We start from the raw sequence: 23,674 nt of genomic DNA on the forward strand, positions 1-23,674 counted from the left end.
GATTAATGGCTCCAGTGGCTTATGTAGCAGAGGATAGCCAAGCTGGTTATCAATGGGAGGAGAGGACCTTGACTCTGTGAAGGTTCTGTGCCCCAGTGTAGGGGAATGCCAGGGCCAGTAAGCAGGAGGGGGAGGGATGGTAAGCAGGGGGAGGGGGAGGGATCACGGGATTGTTTAACGTTTTTTTTTCTTTTCTTTTTCTTTCTTTTCTTTCTTCCTTTTTTCTTTTCTTTCTTTCTTTTTCTTTTTTTTTTTCTTTTTCTTTTTGGAGGGGAACCTGGGAAAGGAGATATTGTAAACAAGAAAACAACTAATAAAAAAAAAATAAAAATAAAAACAAATCACAAAGACACAGATTGCCATTGATTATGACTCTCAAAAATGTATAAGAAGAAAATAGTCTTGGAAGATAAAACAATAGCATTTCCTCCAAAAAGTGGTCAGGTTTGTTTACACCCTTGAATGGATAAATACAGCAGTTTCCTTCAAGGAAACAGAGATCCATATTTTAAATCCAGTAAAATTGGAGTTGGGATCCCTAGTGTCAAGACCCCATGCCTAATGCACCACAGGCTTTCTGTGTATCACAGAACCCTCTTTAATATCGTTGCAAGATATGGGGCTCCCACCTGAGGCTCCATCCCCAAAACAGTCACCAAATGCAGACACTATTGTGGATGCCAAAAAGTGCATGCTGACAGGAGCCTGATATAGCTGTCTCCTGAGAGGCTCTGCCTGAGCCTGACAAATATAGCGGCAGATGCTCGCAGCCAACCATTGGACTGAGCATGTGGTCCCCAAGAGAGAAGTTAGAGAAAGGACTGAAGAAGCTGATAGGGTTTGCAGCCCCATAGGAAGAACAACCAACAGCATCAACCAACCAGACCCCCTAGAGTTCCCAGGAACCAAACCACCAACCCAGTATACATGGAGGGGCCTATGGCTCCAGCCACATATGTAGCAGAGGATAGCCTTGTTGGGCATCAATGGGAAGAGAGGCCCTAGGTTCTGTGAAGGCTCGATGCCCCAGTGTAGTGGAATGTGAGGGTGGGAAGGTTAATGGGTGTTCCATCCTAGAAACAGAGGAAAAGGGGCTGTGATAGGGAGTTTGGGGGGACTGGGAAAGGGGACAACATTTAAAATGCAAATAAAGAAAATATACAATTAAAAAAGAAAAGAAAAAGAAAAAGAAATGGGGCTCAAAGTACTCATACAGAAATCCTGCAATGGTTGCTAAGCAGTAACACACTATGTCTTTCACCCAGACTTCAAAGTCCTCTGTCAACAGTCATGAATCCATAGCTAACTTCTGTTAAAGGTGCTATAAAATCTCAGGGTGTTGATGGCTATTGAAAGATGATTGTTAAGAAGATAGCAGGGGCACAGAAATCTCAAAGCATTAAAAAAAAATAACTTTACACAAATTTGGGTACAAGACTTTGATGAATTTTGAGTGTCATTTATATGTATCATGTCTCTTAGAATAATAGCTATGCGTCTCCTTATCCAGAGGTGCTCCACCACGTTCTTGGCATACCACCTATCTGACATATTTATTATTCGGGGCTATTGTTTAATGGATAACTGCCCTTTTTCCAGACTGTTTTTGTTTCTAGTTTTGAGCTCTCTTGTGAAAATGCATGTCTAGTCTTAGGGATTCCTTCCTGCATCACTTATGACATTACATCTAACAACTTTGTGCCAAAATCATCCATCAAATTGTTTCAATTTACTTCCTAGAACTTGATCTTTCACAAATTCTTTCTGAACAATGCAACCTTAACAGATATGCAGATTTCTCTCTTTGTTATTTCTTGCCCACATGGCATTGTGTATCCTTCTTGAAAATCAAACCACGTAGGCACGTATGTATTCTTTTATCTATACCTCTCTGCCATTCCAGGTATGCTTCTGATAAAACCCAGAGCCGCTCCTCTACCTCTCTAGACAGCCTTTTCTCTTATCGCACTTCATACTTGGTGCTTCATTTTACAATTGTTTATTACAGGGCACATGGACTGTCACCAGATGGGCATAAGAACTGGTGAGGCGAAGCAGGCTCAAACTCTGGAAATCTCAGTGATTAGGGACAGGAGGACTTGAGCTGCTCCCTCCTCACCTCTGTGCTTGCTCTGGGACACATAGCCACAAACACCAACTGAGGTGACCTCAGGCATTCACTCACATAACACAGCACATGGAAGGCCTCTTCATACTAACATGACATCTCAGCAGCCTTAGCCTTCGATGACCATCCTTTCCTAGATAGTCTCACGCCCTTCCCTGGTTCACCCCAAATAAAGTATATGTGATCACATCCACCCCAATAATGAAATATGAACAGGCTGGCATCATCTCAGAGAGCTTCATCATTAGAGATCATCAGAGAAAGGCCTTCGATTAGACAAGCCCTGACACTAAGACTCCTGAAGAAGGCCTTCCGTGACTTTGCCCAGCCATACCCTGTCTAGGTAGCACTCAGACAGAGCTAGCAGAGAGACAGAAAACAGACCACAACCTGCAGACTCCCTGTCTTGGACTTTGTCCTGTCCTCCCTGAGCCAGAGTATTGGCAGCATCCGGATACCACCAGAGGAGAGGCAGAACATGGTACCACAGTTTATCATTTCCCCTAAGGTTTTAACTTTTTAGAGGATGTATTCCTTTTGCTTTCTATATTCTGTACTTAACAGAATGCTACTCTTCAGAATAGAGAATAATAACAGAAAAAGGAGGAAATTGGGAAGAACCCTGGGCTGTGAGAGAAACCAAGAAACTTCCAAAGGATGATGGCCAATGAGAAACCACCAGCGCAGAGTGACTGAAGACTTTTAACCACCAAACAAAATGCTAAGCAATGGTAACAGCGAGTAATCATCGTCCTCATACTCAGGACTTGATCTCTCATGCTCAGCTCTAGTGACTGAAGGAACCACTGTCAAAACAGGGTTAAAGGCACTTGATTAAGACTTGTGACAGAAGGCTATTAGCTGATTTTCTTTAATAGGAATATGTACTTATTAACAACAACTGAGGCTGGAGAAGTGGTTTAGTAGGCAAGAGACTCAGAGACGTATTGCTCTGGCAGAGAACACAGGTTTGGTTCCTAGGACCCACAATGAAGCTACAGCCAGGTGGAACTTGCGCTCTAGGGAATCTTGTGCTCTTCTTGCCTCTGTAGGCATATAGTACACAGTAGTACACAGACATCGATGCAGGCAAAACAGCCATACAAATGAAATAAAATCAAAGCCTTTTTTAAAAAGAACCATACAAATTCTTATACTAGGAAGAGGTATTCCTCACAGACACATAGAGTGTTGACGTTCTTTTACATATGCACTAGTTTGCTATGTTGAGGAGGTTGACTTATTTTAATGCATAAATTTTTACATTATTATGATACAGGAAAATGAACCTTCTATAGGGATTTATGTTTTATGTTCAAAATGAGAAAGGAGAGGCTTAAGTCTAGATACTATGTTATACCAAATAAGAAACATAACATTGAGTTGGAAAGAACACAGAGAAAACTGAAAAGGGCCTTTTTCAATGAGCATGAAACAAAGAACTTGGGAAGCCAGAATAAGTAGCCATTGGAAGAAAACCCATAGAATATACAGTGGTGTCAGTGCAATGCAGTTAATGCTGTCCATCTTTACTCTTTACCCATATTCAAGACACACTGTGAAATACCAAGTTAAATTAAAATATGCCATCCAGAAACTCCTTAGGTAGTTACAAGGGATAACTGGTGCTTTATTGAATTACGAAATTTATCAAGTTAATAAATTAAATCCTTTAAATCTATGTAGCATCTTGAACTACAATATTGGTACAAGCTAATCTTACAAGTTGTTCCCCACTGAACAGAGTTAATATGATAAAACCAGAGAAGAAAAAGAGAGAAAACGCCCACACTTATTTTATTTTTATTGAGAGTAAAAACCACCTGCACATATTTCTGTTCAGAGAAAATGGTTCAGTTTCATTTTTTTTCTATCACAGACAGAAATACACTTCTAAGAATGAGACAACTTCCTTTATTTCTTATTCTCCTAAAATTTGACTTGCATATTTAGGGACATGTTAAAGTACCCTAGGTGATTTTGAGAGTTTATAAAAAGGCAATTTGATCCCAAATCATAGCTTTCTTTATTTCTCATTCTGAGAGCTGCATACCCTTCAGAGAAGGAGTCATGAGGGGAAGACATTAGCTTGCTGTCTATTAGATAATAAAAAAGTTCCACAAGGGATGAGTTCCATATAATAACACTATGAATATGAGGCTCATTTGGATTTAATTCATTACCACATCATGTTGCACAAGAAAGCAATTTTTAAGCAATAGAATTGCACTTCATTTGTAAAGGACCCAGGCACAGCATACAATCAGCTATTGAAGACTGAAACTGATTTCCCAAATCAGACATAGAAAATTTAATATATTTGGCCAGTTACAGTGAAAAGGAAGGTAGCTTCATTTCTTTCTTTTTTTTTTTTTTAAATAAGAATGTCACTTTGTAAATTTTGGAAATGTAATTTTGCTAGGGGAATTGACTTCATTTTGATTCCATGGGCAGGATATAGCAAAGAAAATGATTACCGATCATAAAATATTTTAAAACACTGGAAGATAAAAAAGAATGTAATTTAAAATTGTGTTTTGTACTAGTTCAGTATTACTACATTAAAGTAAGATAAAATACATCAATCAATGAAATAAACATAATTACTAATTTTTTTTTGAGTACTAAGAATTTGACCTAGGGCTTTATGCAAGCTAGGGAAGAGGTTTACCATTAGGCTACCATGTTAGGCCCTTAAAAATTCTGTATTTAGATAGCGTCTTCCATTAAATTCACCTTTAATTCACTATTCTTCTAGGACAAAATTTCAGAAGCGAGATTATATTTGTGAACAACTACGCCTGGTTGAACACAATAAATTCAATATCAATATTAAGTTTATTCCTAAGGGCTGATGGTTTATACTATTCAAAAATGACACAGGATTTTTTTTTTTTAGCTATTTAAAGTATGCTGTGATTTTACCTTTATTCTTCAGAGAAACAAAATCAAGAAGAGTTGTAAACGTGTGTGTGCATGTGCTCCTGCATGTGTGATGTTTTTTCCTTTGACTACCTTGCTTATCTTATTGACTTTAACTACCTATCCAACTTACCTTCCGTCCCATCAGAAAAGATACTTGGGAAATTTTCAATAAATATGATAACACACTCCATATGCTTTGATAAAATTGTATAATCTGTTTTTAAAAGGTATTATCCTATCATCTGTAAAACCTTTTTACAAATGATAGAATTTATATCTTTGGCAGAAATTTTCAAGTTTATTACTTGGTTTCTAGAGCTTTCGAATTTTCACATTTTATCTTTCAAATGACAATGCCTGCCTTCTGAATGTGATTTCCTTCACTATTAAAGAGAAATCCCATTGTCAATGCCACCTGTTGAACTGGGACTCTGGGTAGTGTGATCATTACCTACTTTCCTATAAGGAGAGTGTTAGAAATTTGGGCAAACTAGCAAGAAGTCAATATGTCTGTTCCTTGAAGACATGATTATATATCTTCTTTTATCAAACCCGACTGATCTTGTTTCTTTTTGGACTAAATAAGATTTTTAAGAGGTGAATTGAAAGGAAAGAATATTATAATTAGCTCAAGTGGAAAAAATACAAAAAAAAAAAAAACCATGAATACCTTAAGGTAATCAAATCCCATGACAGTCAGCTGAATCAATCTAGAGATCTTAATTGTTAGGAGCAAAATATCACTGACAGAGAAGCCTCAGGACATTGTTCATGTAGAGTCCCAACAATCAGTTTGCAGGGGCAGAAGAGTCATGAGTTTAAGAGAAGGCTAGAAGACACAGCAAGTTCCAAGCTCTTCTGTAATAAGGTAAAACTTGAGAGAGTGCAAAGAATGAGAAAACCGACACAGAAGACAAAAAGATGAAGATGAAGACAATGTCAATAATGACAGGAGGAGGAGGAAGAGGAAGTGTAGGAGGAGGAAGAGGAGGTGGAGGAGGAGGAGGAGGAGGTGGAGGAAGAGGTGGGGAGTAAGAAAGCCACCTTTTAAAATAAAACAGAAAGGCTGTAAAAAACAAGCTTCCATAAAGCTCATGGAGCTTCACATCCATGTTTACATAATAAAAACCATATCCACCAATTTAAAGATGAACTTGGTGTATTGACTATTAAAATGTGCATAAAAGGTATTTTGAAAATGAAAAAAATTCTATTCACATGCAAATGGTTTTTATTTAAAATTTCCTAAGACACTTGAGTAACGACAATATGTTATTCCATTTTCCAAAATACACAGGGAAGGAAGACTTATGAAGGGCACCCATGAGCTAGTTCTATGTGGTTTTGGAAAGATTTATTGAAATCCTGTCAAAAACTCTCAAGGTATGAAATATACTTTCTTTCCTCTACTGTAGAAACTAGTACAGTTCTAAGTAGTTCAAGCAAATAGAGTTGCAGTGAGAGAGAGAGAGAGAGAGGGAGAGGAAGAGAGAGAGAGAGAGAGAGAGAGAAAGAGAGAGAGAGAGGTGTGATGGGCCATCAACACAAAGGCTGACAGAGCTGGCACCTGGACCAGACCTTCTAGGCAGCCAGTATTTAAGTAAGTCAGTCAAATTGAGGGCATTGCAAGCAAAATCTCTGCTTTCAACAATCCTCATTTACCTGAGGATTAGTTGGGACTTTAACTCTCATCTGCAAGTTTTATCCAATCAGTTAAAAATAGTAATGTAATTCTCTGTCTGACTCAAAACAATCCTACATTAAGCAATGCCTTATCTAAAAGTCAGTGTAGTGAGGTTCTCTGCATAACTAAATCACCATATCCTATGCCTTCTTTTTTTTTTATTAAATTTAACACAATGTACATTTGTAATGTGGAGACCTCAATTGTAGAATAGTTAAATACCTCCTTGAGAAGCCATCAGTGTTTTTGTTTGTTTGTTTGTTTGTCTGTCATACTCACCATTTGCATAGATTGACTTATGACATTGGTTATACACTTAGATATTTGTCTTTAATTAAAATAGCAAATTAGCAGTACCTTTATGTTTATTTCTTTATTCCCACATACCTGCTATCATCTTCTCTAATGAAAGATATAGAGAGAAAAAAGAAAAGGAACAGAAAAAGATGGGTGGAGGAAAATCAATCAAAATTAGAATGAAATGGGAAGAACAAGAAGCAGATAATAAAGCTATGGATTGAGACTGCAGTGGCAAACAACAGCATAAACAGTCCTTTGTGCAAACACAGGAAACAGATCCCTAGCCTCCCAGGAGTCGAAGGAGAACTACACTGCTAACACCAAATTCTTACTAGCTCTTTGATGACCCAGATATTAACACATGGCTCTTTATGAATGATATTTTCTAATTTCATTTATAAATGGATATGTGTAGTTGTGAATATTGTGGAAAAAGTTTAATGATACATTTCTCAGTGGTGAAGTGAAGAGATTTAGAATAGAAAGAGGTAGGGATGATGACAGTTATGAGGACTGAACACAGGAAAGACAACAGACATTGTAACAGGTAGACTGGGATAAGTAAAGAGACAAGAGGGCAACAAAGCTCTTTCCATTCTCACATTACCCATGGGCAGAGGGATAAGAAATGGGGAGAGAAAGAAAACAAATCATATATTCTGTTCTCACATGTCTGGAAGCCATATATCCTTTTAAGGTAAACAAATCTGAAACATCATAAAATGGCAGTTCATACAAAGACCAGGTTTCTCACACCTGGGGCTTCCAAGTTGTAGAGTGTGGACAGCAGTCAGCATTGCTGCTGCTGCATACCCTGGCAAAGTGTGGCATTTATCTTTCTAGAAATTACCGATTCTTCCAGTTGGTTTCAACTAAGCTTATTCTCATCATGCGATCTAGCCAGGAGATTGGGTTAGAAGGAGACTAGGAAATCTTGCTCTCTGGAGCTCTGAGTAGAAGTAAAGTTTGCTAATGCAGTGAGCTAAGCGCACTCTAAGGAGGTTTGACATCTTGCAGCAGAGTGCTTTGACTCATGGGTACAGGAGAGAGAAAAAACAGAAAGAAAATGTAAACCAGCTGCACATTTTCATGCCTGCAGTTTACGCCATTAAATCCCAGATACCTAACTACAATGCTCTTCGTGAAGTTTAATTGGTCTGAAGAATATTATCTCGTACATGTAATAAATTAGCTGCTAAAACAGGGTGAAAGCCAAGGAAAAGGGTGACATTAACAAAGAAGATAAGAGAGACTGTCACTTGGGGATTCATCCCATACACAGTTACCAAATCCAGACGCTATTGTGTATGCCAAGACATGCATGCTGAAAGGAGCCTATATGGCCATCTTCTGAGGTGTCCTGCCAGATTCTTACAAATACAGAGATGGATGCTCGAAGCCAACCATTGGACTGAGGGCGGGATCCTCCAATAGAGGAGTTAGAGAAAGGACTGAAGAAGTTGAAAAGGATTGCAACCCCACAGGAAGAGTAACAATAGCAAACCAACCAGTCCCCTTAGAGCTCCCAGGGACTAAGCCATCAACAAAGGAGTACACATGGCTCCAGCTGCATTATGTAGCAGAGGATGGCCTTGTCATGCACCAATGGGAGGAGAGGTCCTTGGTCCTATGAACACTCGATAGATGTCCCAGTGTAGGGGAATTGAGGGCAAGAAGGTAGGAATGGGTGAATGAGTGGAGGAACACCCTCATAGAAGCAGGCAGAGGATGGGATAAGGGGTTTTGAGGGGAGGGGACAGGGAAAGGGGATAACATTTGAAATGTAAATAAAGAGAATATTTTTTTTAAAAGTAAAAAGTTAAGAGATAGAGAGATGGTTCAGTAGTTAAGATAACCCAAATTCTAATCCCAACTCCTATTAAGTGGCTTCCTACTTCCTGATTCTAGTTCTCGGGAAACTAATGTCATCTTCTGGCCTCTGAACACTGCACTCACAAGCATAAGCCCACACCCAGACACATATCAATACACAAAATTTAAGTCTTTCTTCTTCAAGTAAGGAGGAAGAGTAAGTATGGGAGGGAAGAAGATGTTTGAAAATACAGTTTGAAAAACAGAAAGCAAATAGGTTTTGAGAACAGGTTTCCATTAATCCCATTAAATAAAATAATTACTAGAGTACTACTATATCTGAAACCCCAGAGTTGATTATGTTTCTGAACAAGCTCTCAGTCATCACCATAATGTTGCAGATCCTTATAATATTTCCTAAAGTTTTTGAATTGCTTATTCCCACCTAAGGACAATAATGTTTGCATATATTAATGAAGAAGCCTTGCCAGCATAGCCTCATTTGTGCCTCATTTACAGTATCAAGGCAGTTACAAATTAAAACATTGCTTTTGTTCAAAAGTGTCACCATTTAAACAAGACTAATTGCTAGGGAGCTTTATTTTTTATTCAATATATTTGTTAACCAAATGTGTCTACTTGAAGGATGGTTGGACATAGGTTCTATGAAGGGGAAAACAGGCAAAGGTTGGGGATCTGAGAGAGAGGAAATACAGAAGCAAAGGGAAGGAAAAGGGAAATAACATTAAGTCTATTTGAAAAGTTATAGAAGACATGGTTACATAAAATTCATAAATATGTAAGTATACATATACGCATATATTTTTGAATATATTTACTTAAATGAAATTATGGCACTTGAGGTGTTAATGCATCCTTCAAAATCCTCAGAATATCATAAAAACAACAACCACAAACAAAGAAACAAAATACATTTTAAACATACAATACTAGGCATGATAATCCTTTCTTCAAGTTACTGAACAGGGAAGGACCAAAGACTCCCAAAAGGATGAAGGATTTCCTGCCTTCAGTCGCCTCTGAGAAGTTGAAAGAAAGACCCTGTTCTTAAAGATGCCATACACTTGGGAAACAAGACATGCAAGAATTAAACTGGGCCTGGCTTGGATACCACTCCCATCAGGACTAGCTCTCATAATATCAGAAGTTGCTCTGCAAGCTGCCAAGGGAGAAAAGCAATCAATATCTCCACACAGCTTCAACACCAACAAACTACTGTGATCAGCATGACAATATATTCCCAAAGCACTAGAGTGGCACTTACATCCAGGGGAAACCAGCAGATGTCAATAGGATGTTGGGATCACTCAATAGGAAGGAATTAATGTCTAGTATTATAAACCTAACTACCTACATGTGGTTTAGAAGGTCACTAGTCATTGAGAAGAACTTACCACTGCCTTGTTCCCAAATTGTTGTAGTTCTTAACTGTCTTCTAACTGCCTCCTAAATATTTATCCTATGCACACAGATAAGTGTAAAGGCCTCTTCTCCTTAAAGTAGATCAATCATTACAGAAATCAGCAACTGGACCAAATTTAGAGAATAGTTTACTATGTGATCTCAAGTCCAGATTGATTCAGGACCTCTGCTGCAAGATACTATTTGTATGTGCTAGAAACTACAACTGGAAAATCTCAACAAAATGGTTGCCTAAACAAATTGTATACAATGGTAATATCAGTTAACATGCTAATGAGGCTGAGGAAAAGTTTAGGAGGCCTTATGGCTAGATACGAAGCAATAGGCAATTAATGGCTTTTGAGACAGAAAGAATTAGTCCTATTCAAATGAGCACCCTTATAGGTTACACAATTCCACCTTGTCACATTCAAACACATGTACATATGAGCTACATGAGATAGAATTAATAGGTGTATGTGTGTGTGTGTATGTATGTATGTAAAGCTATAATAATCATTCATTATTTTTTGTGTGTGTGGTTTTTTCGAGACATGGTTTCTCTGTATAGCTCTGGCTGTCCTGGAACTTACTCTGTAGACCAGACTGGCCTTGAACTCAGAAATCCGCCTGCCTCTGCCTCCCAAGTGCTGGGATTAAAAGCATGTGCCACCACTACCTGGCTTATCAGACATGATTTTAAAGGGGGATATGGGAGGAGTTGGAGTGCCTAGAAATGGTAGAAATGATATAAATACAATATTCAGGTGTTACATCATAAACAAAAGCTAAAATTTAAAAAAAACAAATGTGCTTACGAAGTTTTATTCATAGTAGCCTGAAAATAAAACAACTAGATGTCACTCAAACCAAAGAATAAGTAAAAAGAATGTGGCGTATTTACACTTTAAAAAAATGAAATCTTGAAATTTCCTGGCAAATGGATGGAACTGAAAAGAAATTATCCTCTGTCAGGTAACCGAGACCCAGAAAGACAAACATGGTGAGTAGTTGCTTACAAGTGGATATCCACAGACACATAGAGGATACTTAACAAGGAGTGCTTAAGTGGGAGTTGGCCACAAGGAGCTGTCTGTGAAGGAGAAATGGAATAGATTACACAGATGGACTCGGGGCAAGTGGGAGGAGAACAGGAAGTATCAGCTGGGCTGTGATGGAAAATAATGGAAGAAACGCTGGAATTGGGAGGAGAAGTTCAATGTGAGATAGAAACATAGTGTGATGGAAATTCCAAGAAATCTGATGGTGACACTAGCAAAGGCTGAGAGTAACAGGAGTTCTTAGAATGCCTAGAACTGGCTATCCTTTGTGTAACCAGGCCAAGCCTCAAGTGGAGGGATGGGAACATGAATGCAGCCACAAAACCTCAGACCTTTCATGCTTTCAAAATGTGCTGGGACCTGAGCCTGGAATAATCTTCATTTGAGAGTCCAGAAGAGACTTCATCCAGCAACTGATGGGAGCAGATGCAGAGTCCCAAAGAAAAATATTAGGTGGAGCTTGAGGCTTCCTATGGAGGAGGGGTCTGACAGATTGGAAGACCCAGATAGGTAAGGACACCACAAGAAAACAATCGATCTACCAATCACTTACCAGAAATCAAGCAGGCTCCCAGAGAACAGGGAGCCTGTATGGCTTTGACCTAGGTCCTCTGGATATATGTTATGGCTAAGTAGCTTTGTGTTCTTGTGAAAATCCTAACAGTGGCAGCAGGGGCTGGCGGCCTCTGACTGTTCTGTGACCCGTTTCCTCCTACTCGGTTGCCTCCTCCAGCCTTGATGTAACTCGCTAGGCTGTATTTAGTTGATATCCATGGGAGTTCTGATCTTTTAGGATTGGATGTGGACAGAAGTTGGGGTGAATTTGGGTAAAGGAGAGAGAGGGAACTTAAGTCAGGTTGTACTATATGAGAGAAGAACAAATAAAAAAAGGAGAATATATCTAGAAAATAAACTCAGAAAAGGGTTATATACATACACTGGATTCTTTATTTTTCTATTATAATATTTTATTTGTAAACCTGTAAAACTTGGGGTAGGGGCAGTTTGTTTTTTTTTTTTTTTAAAATAGCTCATATAAGCAAAAAAGGAAATGCAAATAAAGTCAATTAACATATGAAAAATGGTAACACTGTTGTTGGCCTATCAAAAACAAACAGCAATGAGGACCTAGAAGGCTAGGAGTGCTGCAAGGCAGTTTCATAACACAAAGTAAACAACTAAATTAAACTCTCTGAAGTGCCTATTTGCTTCCAGGCATTTATAGAAAAAAAAAGAATAATTAGATAAGCACTCAAACATTTATCTCTAAGAATGTTTGGAAGAACTTAAACATTTCCTTAAAAGGAGTGGAGTAAGAAAATTCCTCTCACCAATAGCACTTAACACCAAGCAGTATGCTAATGTAAGTATTTATACTTATATTTATTCACCTGAAACATTGTTCTAAATATGTTTATTTAAAGATACATCTAAAGCACTTATCAAAAAATATATGTGGCACAATGCAACTTTGTTTCCTCAGAGGTAAAGATGAAAGGATTTTTTTTTTATAGAAAATTATAACATTTGTATATATTGCCCTTAGATTTACACAATATAAAATTAATATGAGAGATAATTAGAGTATAACATGTTCTCTTCATGCCACATTTCATGGCATCTGGAGTTTCCAAAAGCAAACAAAAATTTTTAATTCAAGAATAAATTCAGGGTTAATATAAAGAAATAGCCATCCTCCCAAAAGGATCTAGAGACTTAGAACAATCCTCATCAATATTCCAACAGAGTTCTTCACAGATCTCAACAGGACAATGTTCAGCTACATATGTAAACACAAAAAACCCAAGGTACCAAGAACGATTCTGACTAATAAAATGACTGCCGAAGGTATCAATACCCCGCCCTCAAATTGTACTACTAAGCTATAGCAATAAGAGCAGTGTGGTGTTGACATAAGACCTGATATGCTGATGAATGGAATTGAATTGAAGAAACAGGTACAGTCCACACACAATGGACATCCGATTTTCACAGAGAACCCAGAAATGCATGCTAGATAAAAGATAGCATCTTTTTGTACAAATGGTACAAGTCAAATTTGATGGATGCATGCTGAAGAATGCAAGTACATCGATATTTATCATCCTATACAAAACTCAATGTCAAATAAGTCAAGGTTGCCAACATAAGATGCACACACACACACACACACACACACACACACACACACACATATGGGAGGAGGATTTCAGAGTGAGGTAAAAACCAAGAGTGATGGAAACTCCTAGGAATCTATGATGGTAACACTAGGAAAAACATGTGTGTGCTCAAGCGCACGTGTGTGTGTGTGTGTGTGTGTGTGTGTGTGTGTGTATTCCATGTGAATATTGTGGCTGATGAAATATCTTATGAGAATCTATTTCTGAGAATTTTGAAGCTTTTGACAATTTTTCACAATTTACTCATGATATTTATTCAATCTCTATAAAACTTTATAGAGAAATCCATCAAATACTTTGCCTGTAAAGAACATTTGTAATATATGTGTATGTATGTATGTATGTATGTAGGTGTATGTAATGCATTGTTCCTGTAGTACCCATTCCTCTTCTGTCATAAAGAGTACCACAAAAGCAACGTAAGCCAAACATCACAACTGAGAGAAAAGAAGGAGTGTACATGTGGATTCTCAGAGAATTGGGAAGGGTCTTACAGGAGCTGGAGAGGGGGAAACCACAGTTAGAATATATTACAAGAAAATAATCAGTTTAAAAATAAGAAAAAAAAGAATGAAAGTAAAAATCTGCAATACATCTAGAGGGAAGGTAAACTACTCTATTGGTGGATCCTTGTGGCAATCAGTGAATACGGATACTTAGATTATATCAGTTTCAGATTCTTTATCTCCAAGGTCTTATCCAAAGAATACTCCTATCTGTAAATGGCATGTCAAGTCAAGTTCATGTTTCAATGCTTACAATAAATCTTCATTATCAGAACGAACAAGAACATATAAAAAGCAGCTTTAATAACCTACTTTTAATCGGACGCATGAGAATATACCTGACATATTGCCAAGTTTACAGGCATGGATGCAGAACAAAAAAAAAAAATGGAAAACAAGCTGGCAACTGAAAGGAGAGTTGACTTTTCCCAAAGCAACAAGTATGGGAATAAATAACTAAAAATAGATGCTAAGGAAATAAATTGATTAGCACAAACATACAATACATGTACACGTCCTTCATATTTTTCTGCTGATTTTGACTGTCAACAAATGCCTACAGTCTGTTAGTAATCTTATTTTGTTTTATGAATTCTATAAGACACTCAAGTGCACACTTTTCTAAACCTATATTTTGTGTGTGTGTGTGTGTGCACGCACACACAATTTGTTAATTATATTTGAAAGTGGGATATGCAATTAGTAACTCACCAATGATCCTCTAAGAATAAGAGAATGTATGCTGTTTATAAAATAACACACGTGTGAACTCTGGCAGTGCAATCATGACTCAGGAAACATGGTCATGAATCATCTACTTGCTTTCTTTCTGCATATATTTATTCATGGAGACAAACTCTTTATATCTCTACCTGAAACCAACCCAAAGTATAAAATAGTAATCTAATTCTAAATCACTAATATGTTTTCTCATAAGCCAATATTTTTTTCAGTAGAATGTAATCATGAGAACTTTGACATTTTCCCCCCATTCTGACCATCCCTAATTTATAGCTTTGTAGAAAAAGAAAGGAGGGAACTTAGGTCCTCTCAGCTTTGTGATTCTGGGTATCATATCTTAGAGCTCTTCACAGCAACAGATCAGAAACAGAACCAATGAGAATAGGCCAATGCACAAATAAAGTGTTTGCTCTACTTTATTGAATTTAATTCATTGATTTGTGTCCTGATCCTTGAAAATATAAGGCATGCAGGCTATAACGAGCTATAACACAAGCCCTAGCTTCTGTCTTATCCCAAAGATACTCTAATAAAGATGCTTATACACTGGCTCTACAGGGCTTCTCAGATAAATTTGTTTCTTGCCAGTTTTGTGAACATTCTTTTGGGATCCATCTAACCCTCAAGTGTGGTAGTCTTGTGTAGTTATGGCATCACTACTACACTTTCCATCAAATGTTAGCATATACTTGCAACAGTCCCTAGACATCCCAGCATCTCCACTGTCCAATGCTTGTTTTCTCATATTCAGCTTAAACTGTAAATGGCTGGTCTATATATCACAGTGAGAAATCAGATGAGAGTCAGACATGGTATGAAGCCCATTAACATTATGTCTTGCGGTGGCCTGACCTTTACATTTCCCTCAAGTTTTGAACAGAGTTAATGGTTTGGGGGAGATAGAAATTTGTTTTATTTACTGTATTCATCCATAATGTCTGTTAGTGTGCTTCAGTAAGCAATGTGCTTTACTCATTCTCTAGTAATTAACCTGATTAAACTTGGTTTAGCCCAGCTATACGCTGGGAGAAGTGATGTTTTGTTTCTTCCTTCAGTGTCCTAGCAGGGTTGAGAATAGAAAGTTGCTCAGATCTACTTGCACACATATAAGGATGATCATCATCCATTAGTCTAACAGCCAAGTAGCATGAACAGACAGTGAGCTGTGGACTGCCTATGCACCATGAGAACAAGAACTACAACCCAGACCAAAATCATTTATTTATGACAGGAATAGAAAAAGGTCTTATGCTATTCTTATAAACATCAATGACATGATTATGAAGTACAAAGTTATAAATATTACATCACTTATAATATTTTTATTAGCTATTTTCTTTATTTACATTTCAAATGATATCCCCTTTCTCAGTTTCCCCTTCAAAAAAATACTCTATTCCCTCCTTTCTCCCCTTGCTCACAAACCCACCCTCTCCTGCTTCCTGGCCCTCGCATTCCCCCATACTGGGGCATAGAGCCTTCACAGGACCAAGGGCCTCTCTTCACATTGATGACCAACTAGGACATCCTCTGGTACATATGCAGCTGGAGCCACCATGTGTAATCTTTGGTTGGTGGTTTAGTCCCTGGGAGCTCTGTGGGTACTAGTTAGTTCATATTGTAGTTCCTCCTAAGGGGCAGCAAACCCTTCAGCTCCTTGGGTCCTTTCTCTAGCTCTTTCATTGGGGACCCTGTGCTTAGTCCAATGGATGGCTGTGAGCGTCCACTTCTGTTTTAGTCAGGCAATGGCAGAGCCTCTCAGTAGACAGCTATATCAGGATCCTGTCAGCCAGCACTTGCTGGAATCCACAATGGTGTCTGGGTTTGGTGATTGTATATGGAAAATATTCCCAGATGGGACAGTCTATGGATTATCCTTCTTTCAGTCTCTGCATCACACTTTGTCTCTGCAACTCCTTACATGGGTATTTTGTTCCCCCTTCTAAGAAACATCGAAGTATCTACACTTTGGTTTTCCTTCTTCTTGAGTTTCATGTGGTTTGTGGATTATATCTTGGGTATTCCAAGCTTCTGGGTTAATATCCACTTACCAATGAGTGCATACCATGTGTGTTCTTTTGTGATTGGGCTACCTCACTTAGGAAGATATTATCCAGATCCATCCATTTCCCTAAGAATTTCAGAAATTCATTGTTTTTAATAGCTAAGTAGTACTCCATTGTATAAATGTACCACATTTTCTGTATCTATTCCTCTGTTGAGGGACATCTGGGTTGTTTTTAGCTTCTGGCTATTATAAATAAGGCTGCTATGAACATAGTGGAGCATATGTCCTTATTACATGTTGGAGGATCTTCTGGGTATATGCCCAGGAGTTGTATAGCTGGGTTCTCTGGTAGTACTATGTCCAATATTCTGAGGAACCGCCAAACTGATTTCCAGATTGGTTGTATCAGCTTGCAATTCTACCAGCAATGAAGGAGTATTCCTCTTTCTCCACAACCTCGCCAGCATCTACTGCTACCTGAGGGTTTTTTTTGTTTTGTTTTGTTTTGTTTGTTTGTTTGTTTGGTTTTTTTTTTTTTGAGACAAGGTTTCTCTGTATAGCCCTGGCTGTCCTGGAACTCACTCTGTAGACCAGGCTGACCTCGAACTCAGAAATCTGCCTGCTTCTGTCTCCCAAATGCTGGGATTAAAGGCGTGCACCACCACCGCCCAGCACCACCTGAGTTTTTGATCTTAGCCATTCTTACTGGTGTGTGGTGGAATCTCAGGGTTGTCTTGATTTGCATTTCCGTGGTGATTAAGGATGTTGAACATTTTTTAGGTGCTTCTCAGTCATTCGGTATTCCTCAAGTGAGAATTCTTTATTTAGCTCTCTACCCCATTTTTTAATAAGGTTATATTTTTCCTCTGGAATCTGACTATTGAATTCATTGTATATATTAGATAGTAGCCCTCTATCAGATAAAAGATTGGCAAAAGATTTTTTCCTAATCTGTTGGTTGTTGTTTTGTCCTATCAACAATGTCTTTTCCCTTACAGAAATTTTGTTTTGCTGTTGTTGTTGTTTTTGTGGTTTTCCTTTACCTCCTGGTATGTCTTCCTCCAATGATGAACAGAGATGTGGAAGTGAAAGCAAAATAAATATTTTCTTTCCCAAGTTGCTTTTGGTCATGACATTCTGTTACAATGATGGAACTTCAAGTAAGGCAGAAATTAGAACAGGAATAGGATATGGCTAACTATCTTTTTAGGAAAAGATTGTGTTCTCATTAGAACTTTGGCCTGGAACAGCCATTAGGGCTCAAAGCTTATTGAACTACTTTAGGAACTGTTTTGTCAATGGATCGTTGTTTTTTCTCTCTGTCTGTCCATTCTCTGTTCCTGTTCATGCCTTGAGAGTATTTTTCATCTTGTCAAATATTCTAACATTTTTTTGTTTTTTGTAAAAAATATTACAGTTCACATTCCATGAGGAGAACAAGTATACTTGGCTGAACAGTAGTTCTGAGCAAGTATCTATCAGATGTTTAAAGAATTATTATTTATAAGGAAGGACAATCATTGCATGTTAATAGGAAGCAGATCTATGTTAAATTTATAAATTATGTGTTTAGAAAAGAATTTTACTATTCAGATTTTCCATATAGTATTTGAGTTCTAGCCATAGCACCCATGTAAAAGCCAGGCATGAGTACAAGTGACAGCTGTAATCTCAACAGTGAGAAGATATAAAGGGAAAGACATCGGAAACATGCTGGCCAATTAGCTACATTTGCAAACACCAGTCTCCATGAGAGATACACTGTCTCAAAGAGAAAGAGCGAGAAATAATGAAGGAGACTTCTGCACCCTCTGAAACCCACACAACACCCAAAATAGAACAAAACATGAGTACTCAAGCTTGAAATATTCAAGGAATGTCCTGCTGCTTAGGTCAACTCAGAACAGACACAATAGATCTTTATAGAACAAATTTAGCTCAATTCAATTTAGAAATTTTATATTGGATAATAAAATGGAAAGCGTTATCACCTGCCCATTACACGTCCAGGAATGCTTAAGCAACAGTGAAAACCAGACAAGCTGTGCAGAGGATCTGTGTTCCCGTATGTCACTTAGATAAGAATTCAGTGAGAGTATTGGAATTCATCAGCATTACTGTGCATCATACATCCTCAGTGTAAGATTTCCCTGGAAGATCACTGGAAATGCATAAGTGCCAGCAAATCTGCAGTCATAAATCATGGTGGCCCACAACAAGCGTTCCAGGGAAACCAGTACTTCTGGATGCTCTCCATGTGCAAACAACCAAAGGACTGTTTGTTTCTCCTAAATTTCTTGGAATGTAAGTAGTTCTTCTTCAACCATTTTACTATGTACATAGACTAGGAAATCATTTACAACTCAGTCTGCACCAATAACAAAACATAATCATCGAGTTGTCACTTGAGTGACATCGGAGCTCTCCTTAACAACTCAGATTAAGTCCTCCATAAGAAGGATTTATTCTTTCAATTAAGCAAACAATGCGTGCCAGTCCCACAGTCATCCATTAAGTCATCCTCAGTAGAGGATCATTTTGGACTGTTTGATAGGTGGGACCTCATGGGTTTAAACAGAGAACAGCTACTTAAAAGTCAAGCAATGTGAGGTATCAACAACTCCTGATGTCTTGTGAGGAACTTATGGCAGTTATCTCATCCCATGCAAAGATTGACGTAGTTTTGATGTTATTACAATTTTTAGTCATATAAAAATATTCTAATTTTTATTGCCTCTGTTTCAGATCGTCTTTGTATGTCAACATGATCTAACAGAGTTTCTCAAATGGAGGCAAACAATTGGCAAGAGACATTGTGGTGATAGTTACTATAATCAATTCATAAAACTACATCAAAAATGGATATTGCAGAACCCAGAACCATAAACATTAATTTGTGCATCCTTCCAGAAGTTTCTATCCCTGGTGCAAGTTGTGCCTATTCACTTGAAAAACTTACTTATACAGCCAGTTCAAGCTCTCTTCTTTGATTTACTTCCCAGGAAATACATCCCCACAACGTTCATTTCTCTACACCTACCTGAAGGATTTCTTTATATCTTCTGCTTTGATTGTCTTGAGAATCTCTTGGTATAACTGAGGGTTATTTGTTCCTGGTAGTGAGGCATCAGAAGAACAATTCGTATGTGCATAATAACCTATTATAATTCCAAAAATAAATAGAGCGGTAGCTATGCACAGCATTTTCAACATGTAGCAAAAGTTGCAGTGGTTGCTCTTTGGTGCAGATCTTGTGTAGTGGGTCACACAGTCAGACTCTTCTTGAAGTCTCTGGAACCTTCCTTTGGGTGACATTGCTGGTTGAATGGAATCAAGACGGAGGTCTAAAGTCTCAGAGTGCCCCAAGTTCTGATGCTCAGCATTATCTGGTTGAAACTGGTCAAAGCCTGGCTCTTCCAGTTCCTTCTCCATATCCCACTCTAAATCAAGGGCAGTGGCTTGAAGGTCATCATTGTCTAGGTACTGTGAATGTCCTGAGGTTCTTAGATCTGCCTTCACCTTCTGATAAGCCATCTTTTTACCTATGGAATGAAAAGAAAGTGCAAATTATACTTTATTAAAATAAGTAGTTTTTCTTCAAAGTTGAAAGTAAAAACAAAATATAAAACAAGAAAACCTATTTGGGTATATAAAACTTTAATGCTTAGTGTCTAGACAGATGGCTTAGGCATGCATCAATCAAACACAAGGGTATATGTTCAAACTTCAATACTCAGGCTAGAAGGCTGAATGTGATGATGCAAGCTCCTGTACTCCTAACACTGAAGACTTGGGTAGACACAGAATTCCTGGGGTTGCTGGACACATATCTTAGATAAATATGCATGCTTCCCATTCTGTCTCAGTAAAAAGAACAAGTCCTAACGCCAGGCATTGACCTCTGGCCTTCACATGCATGTTCATGTGTGTGCGTGTACAGCCCTCACATTCACATAACACACACACACACACACACACACACACACACACACGTTTTCGTACAGCAGACATGTGAAAGGATGCTTGATGAAGGAGTATAAATATGACCCCACAGACAGTAGGAGCACTAAGAATTGGCTGGATTTGCTCTGCCTCACTCTATTCTTCACTAAAGACACACATGTATTGCGTAGCCTTTCAGAACAGTGTTGAGCTCCGCTAGTATTGATGCCAGAGAGAAACTCGGCTGAGAACTGTTTTTGAGTTGCTCCTTCTGTGGCCTCACCTCAGGCTGGTTGGCAAGCCTTGTGATTTCCTCAGGATTGAACTACAGCTGCTGGTTTGCATGTGGTGTCTGTATGCTTGGAGGACTGGACTGAAGCTGAGGTTCTTGTGTGCAATCTGCCTGACTACAGGACTGGTCGGCAGCTCCTGAGTTAGAGTTGGGGTTTGCCACGGGTCTTCTTTGCTGACAAAGAAAATCAAGCTCAAGATCTGTTGCTGAACAGGTCCGCCTTCCCCATATCCTGATAATATTTCTCTCCTACTACCTCTGCCGGGTGGTGGGCTAGAGGAGAGGTTGAATCCTGATTCATTGTACTTCGCTGTCACACTGTAAGCAATAAAAGCTGAAAATATGTGGTAGAAAGCCTATAGGAAAAGAATTAAAACACACACACACACACTCACACACACAATCTCTGTAGTTGTAGAGCGTGACAGGAGCACACAAATGTCCATAATGTGGAACAGTGAAGCCAATTTTATCCATATTCAGAAACAACATTAAACAATTTACAGACAGATGCAGTGAAGCGATGTCTTGATTTCTTAAAAGACGAATAGGATAAAAGACATTGGGGTGCTTATGTACACTTCAGCTGCTTCTGAAAACAAACCTAAGATTAGAAGAGGCAAAATAGACAAAGCAGTAGAAGTTCTATAGAACTGTAAGAAGTAAAAGATGGTGTACCTATAGAGTCATGAGTTTAAAAAAAAAAAAAAAAAGGACTGAAGATTTTAAAACTATCAAACAGGAAAAAGGGACTCCCAGGTCCTTTGACATTAACTAGCACAGTTCAGTGAGCTTTAAGTAAAAATCCAGGATGCCACGACGTGTCCACAGTTCAAACCTTTCAGCAGCTTGAGAGGGCTTCGTTTCATAACCTTGTGAGTGGCAGATGGTAGTTTTTCTCTTTTAGTGTTTTGGACCATCCATTGCGTCCTGCAGTGCGGTTATTAGGATAATGTGCCTTATTAACAGTAACTGGTCTCAGGTCTGTTAGCCACTATAGTGTTATTGTACCGTCCACCCTGTTTATAATTACACTTTTTGTGTACTAGATGTCATCTTAGCTGGATACGGAGGTCCTCTGTGATGCTTTATGACATTTTTGTATCTCCAGCACACAGTGGGGAGGAGTAAAGCACAAAGCTCCACTGATAATTGAGAAGTTAATTCTTAATGATAGTCACTGACAACTCAACAATAACAAAGAAGATAAAAACCAGGGCTACATGAGAAAAGATAGCTTTAGCCACTGAATTTTGACCTTTTCCCGGTTGGCTAACAGAGACCCAAAGAATAAAAATGCCCTGACTATTTAGAAATATTGTATATAACTTATTCAATCATGTACAATAAAATATATTTCTAAATATCTTATTTGCTACTTTATCAAATAAGATTTATTCTTATCAAGAACTGACCCCAAACAGAGTATGTAATTTATTATGTTAGTCGTCAGGAGAGGAAACAAAGGTAAAGATAAATGGGTTCCTGTTCCCATATGGGACAAGACAATCAATCATAGAAGACAAATGCATACAAAACAAACAGGAACAAATAAGATGTGCTGAGTTGTCCTAATATAATCTATAAAGAAATGTTTATAAGATGTCTCCTTCTTATTTAACATTTGTCTTAATTCTACGAGAATTTCCAGTAATGTATTTTGATTGTGTTAATTTGCCTACCTGGATATTTTATAAGTCCATTCCACATTTCTACTCTCCCAGCTTCATGATCCTCATGTCCTCCCAGCTTCTTTGTCCGTTCATACAATCACTCTTGGGTGAAGAGCGTGCTTCTACAGAGGGGTCAAAATGCCTTAAAGAAGCCTGACTCACACTTGTAATTAACAGTCCTCAGTTAGGGATGCTCACCTCCCAGACTGAATGCTGAGATTTTTGTCTGGCTTGAACTTATATAGATATTATGCATGCTGTCATACCTGCTGAGTAATCATATATGGATAAGTCCATTTAAGTCATAAGATAGCTTTATGGCTGTCAGACACAGCCTGGAGCTTTTACAGTTTTTATGTTCCTTCTTTCTCCATGATCCTAATACCTTGGCAGAAGAAGGCAGGCGTCATGGTACCAACTATGCCTGGGTACTCCACTATTTTTTAATCTCTTCATTTTGACAAGTTGTAAGCCTCTCTCAATTATCCATTGCAACAAGAAGCTTCTCAGATGATGGGTGAGAGATGCCCTAATGGCTGTATATAGTGATAAGTCATTACATTCATTTCACTATGACATGAAGTGAGTGGAATGGTAGTGGTGGGTTCTTCCCTAGGAGCCATGACTGACCTACTCACATTCTCTTAGCTACAGTTATGTTCCCAGTTACAGGTTGCTTCTTTATTCATATGGGGAGGTTAGTTTTGAATATTCGGATCTGTGTAATTCTTATGGAATACCCATAGCATTCATGGAACATGTGAGAGACCACAAGGGAAGGACTTTGAGGGATGGAGAAATACAATGTGATGATATAAAGGGGAAAGAGGAGGGTATTGGAGCTTGAAGGGTTAGATGAGGTGGAGGGGAAGGAAATATTCAGGATGTGGCAATGAGCAGTAAAGTCCTTTTGAAAAATGACATATGGGAATTTACTTCTGTAGAAGCTTACACACACACACACACACACACACACACACACACACACACACAAAGAATT

At 38.3% G+C, this 23,674-nt stretch overlaps 1 protein-coding gene across 2 annotated transcripts in view; it reads right to left on the reverse strand.

Annotated features, from left to right (window-relative positions):
• Naaladl2 (N-acetylated alpha-linked acidic dipeptidase like 2) overlaps window positions 1-23,674 on the reverse strand; it is an 880,490-nt gene that overhangs the window by 626,382 nt on the left and 230,434 nt on the right. For both annotated transcript variants that reach the window (XM_031376446.1, XM_031376445.1), the window contains exon 2: window positions 19,808-20,309. In XM_031376446.1, coding sequence (XP_031232306.1) covers window positions 19,808-20,309 — 502 coding nt within the window. The remainder of the gene's footprint in view (window positions 1-19,807; window positions 20,310-23,674) is intronic.

Source organism: Mastomys coucha, unplaced genomic scaffold (genome assembly GCF_008632895.1).
Source record: "Mastomys coucha isolate ucsf_1 unplaced genomic scaffold, UCSF_Mcou_1 pScaffold17, whole genome shotgun sequence".
In the NCBI taxonomy this organism is placed as follows: Eukaryota; Metazoa; Chordata; class Mammalia; order Rodentia; family Muridae; genus Mastomys; species Mastomys coucha.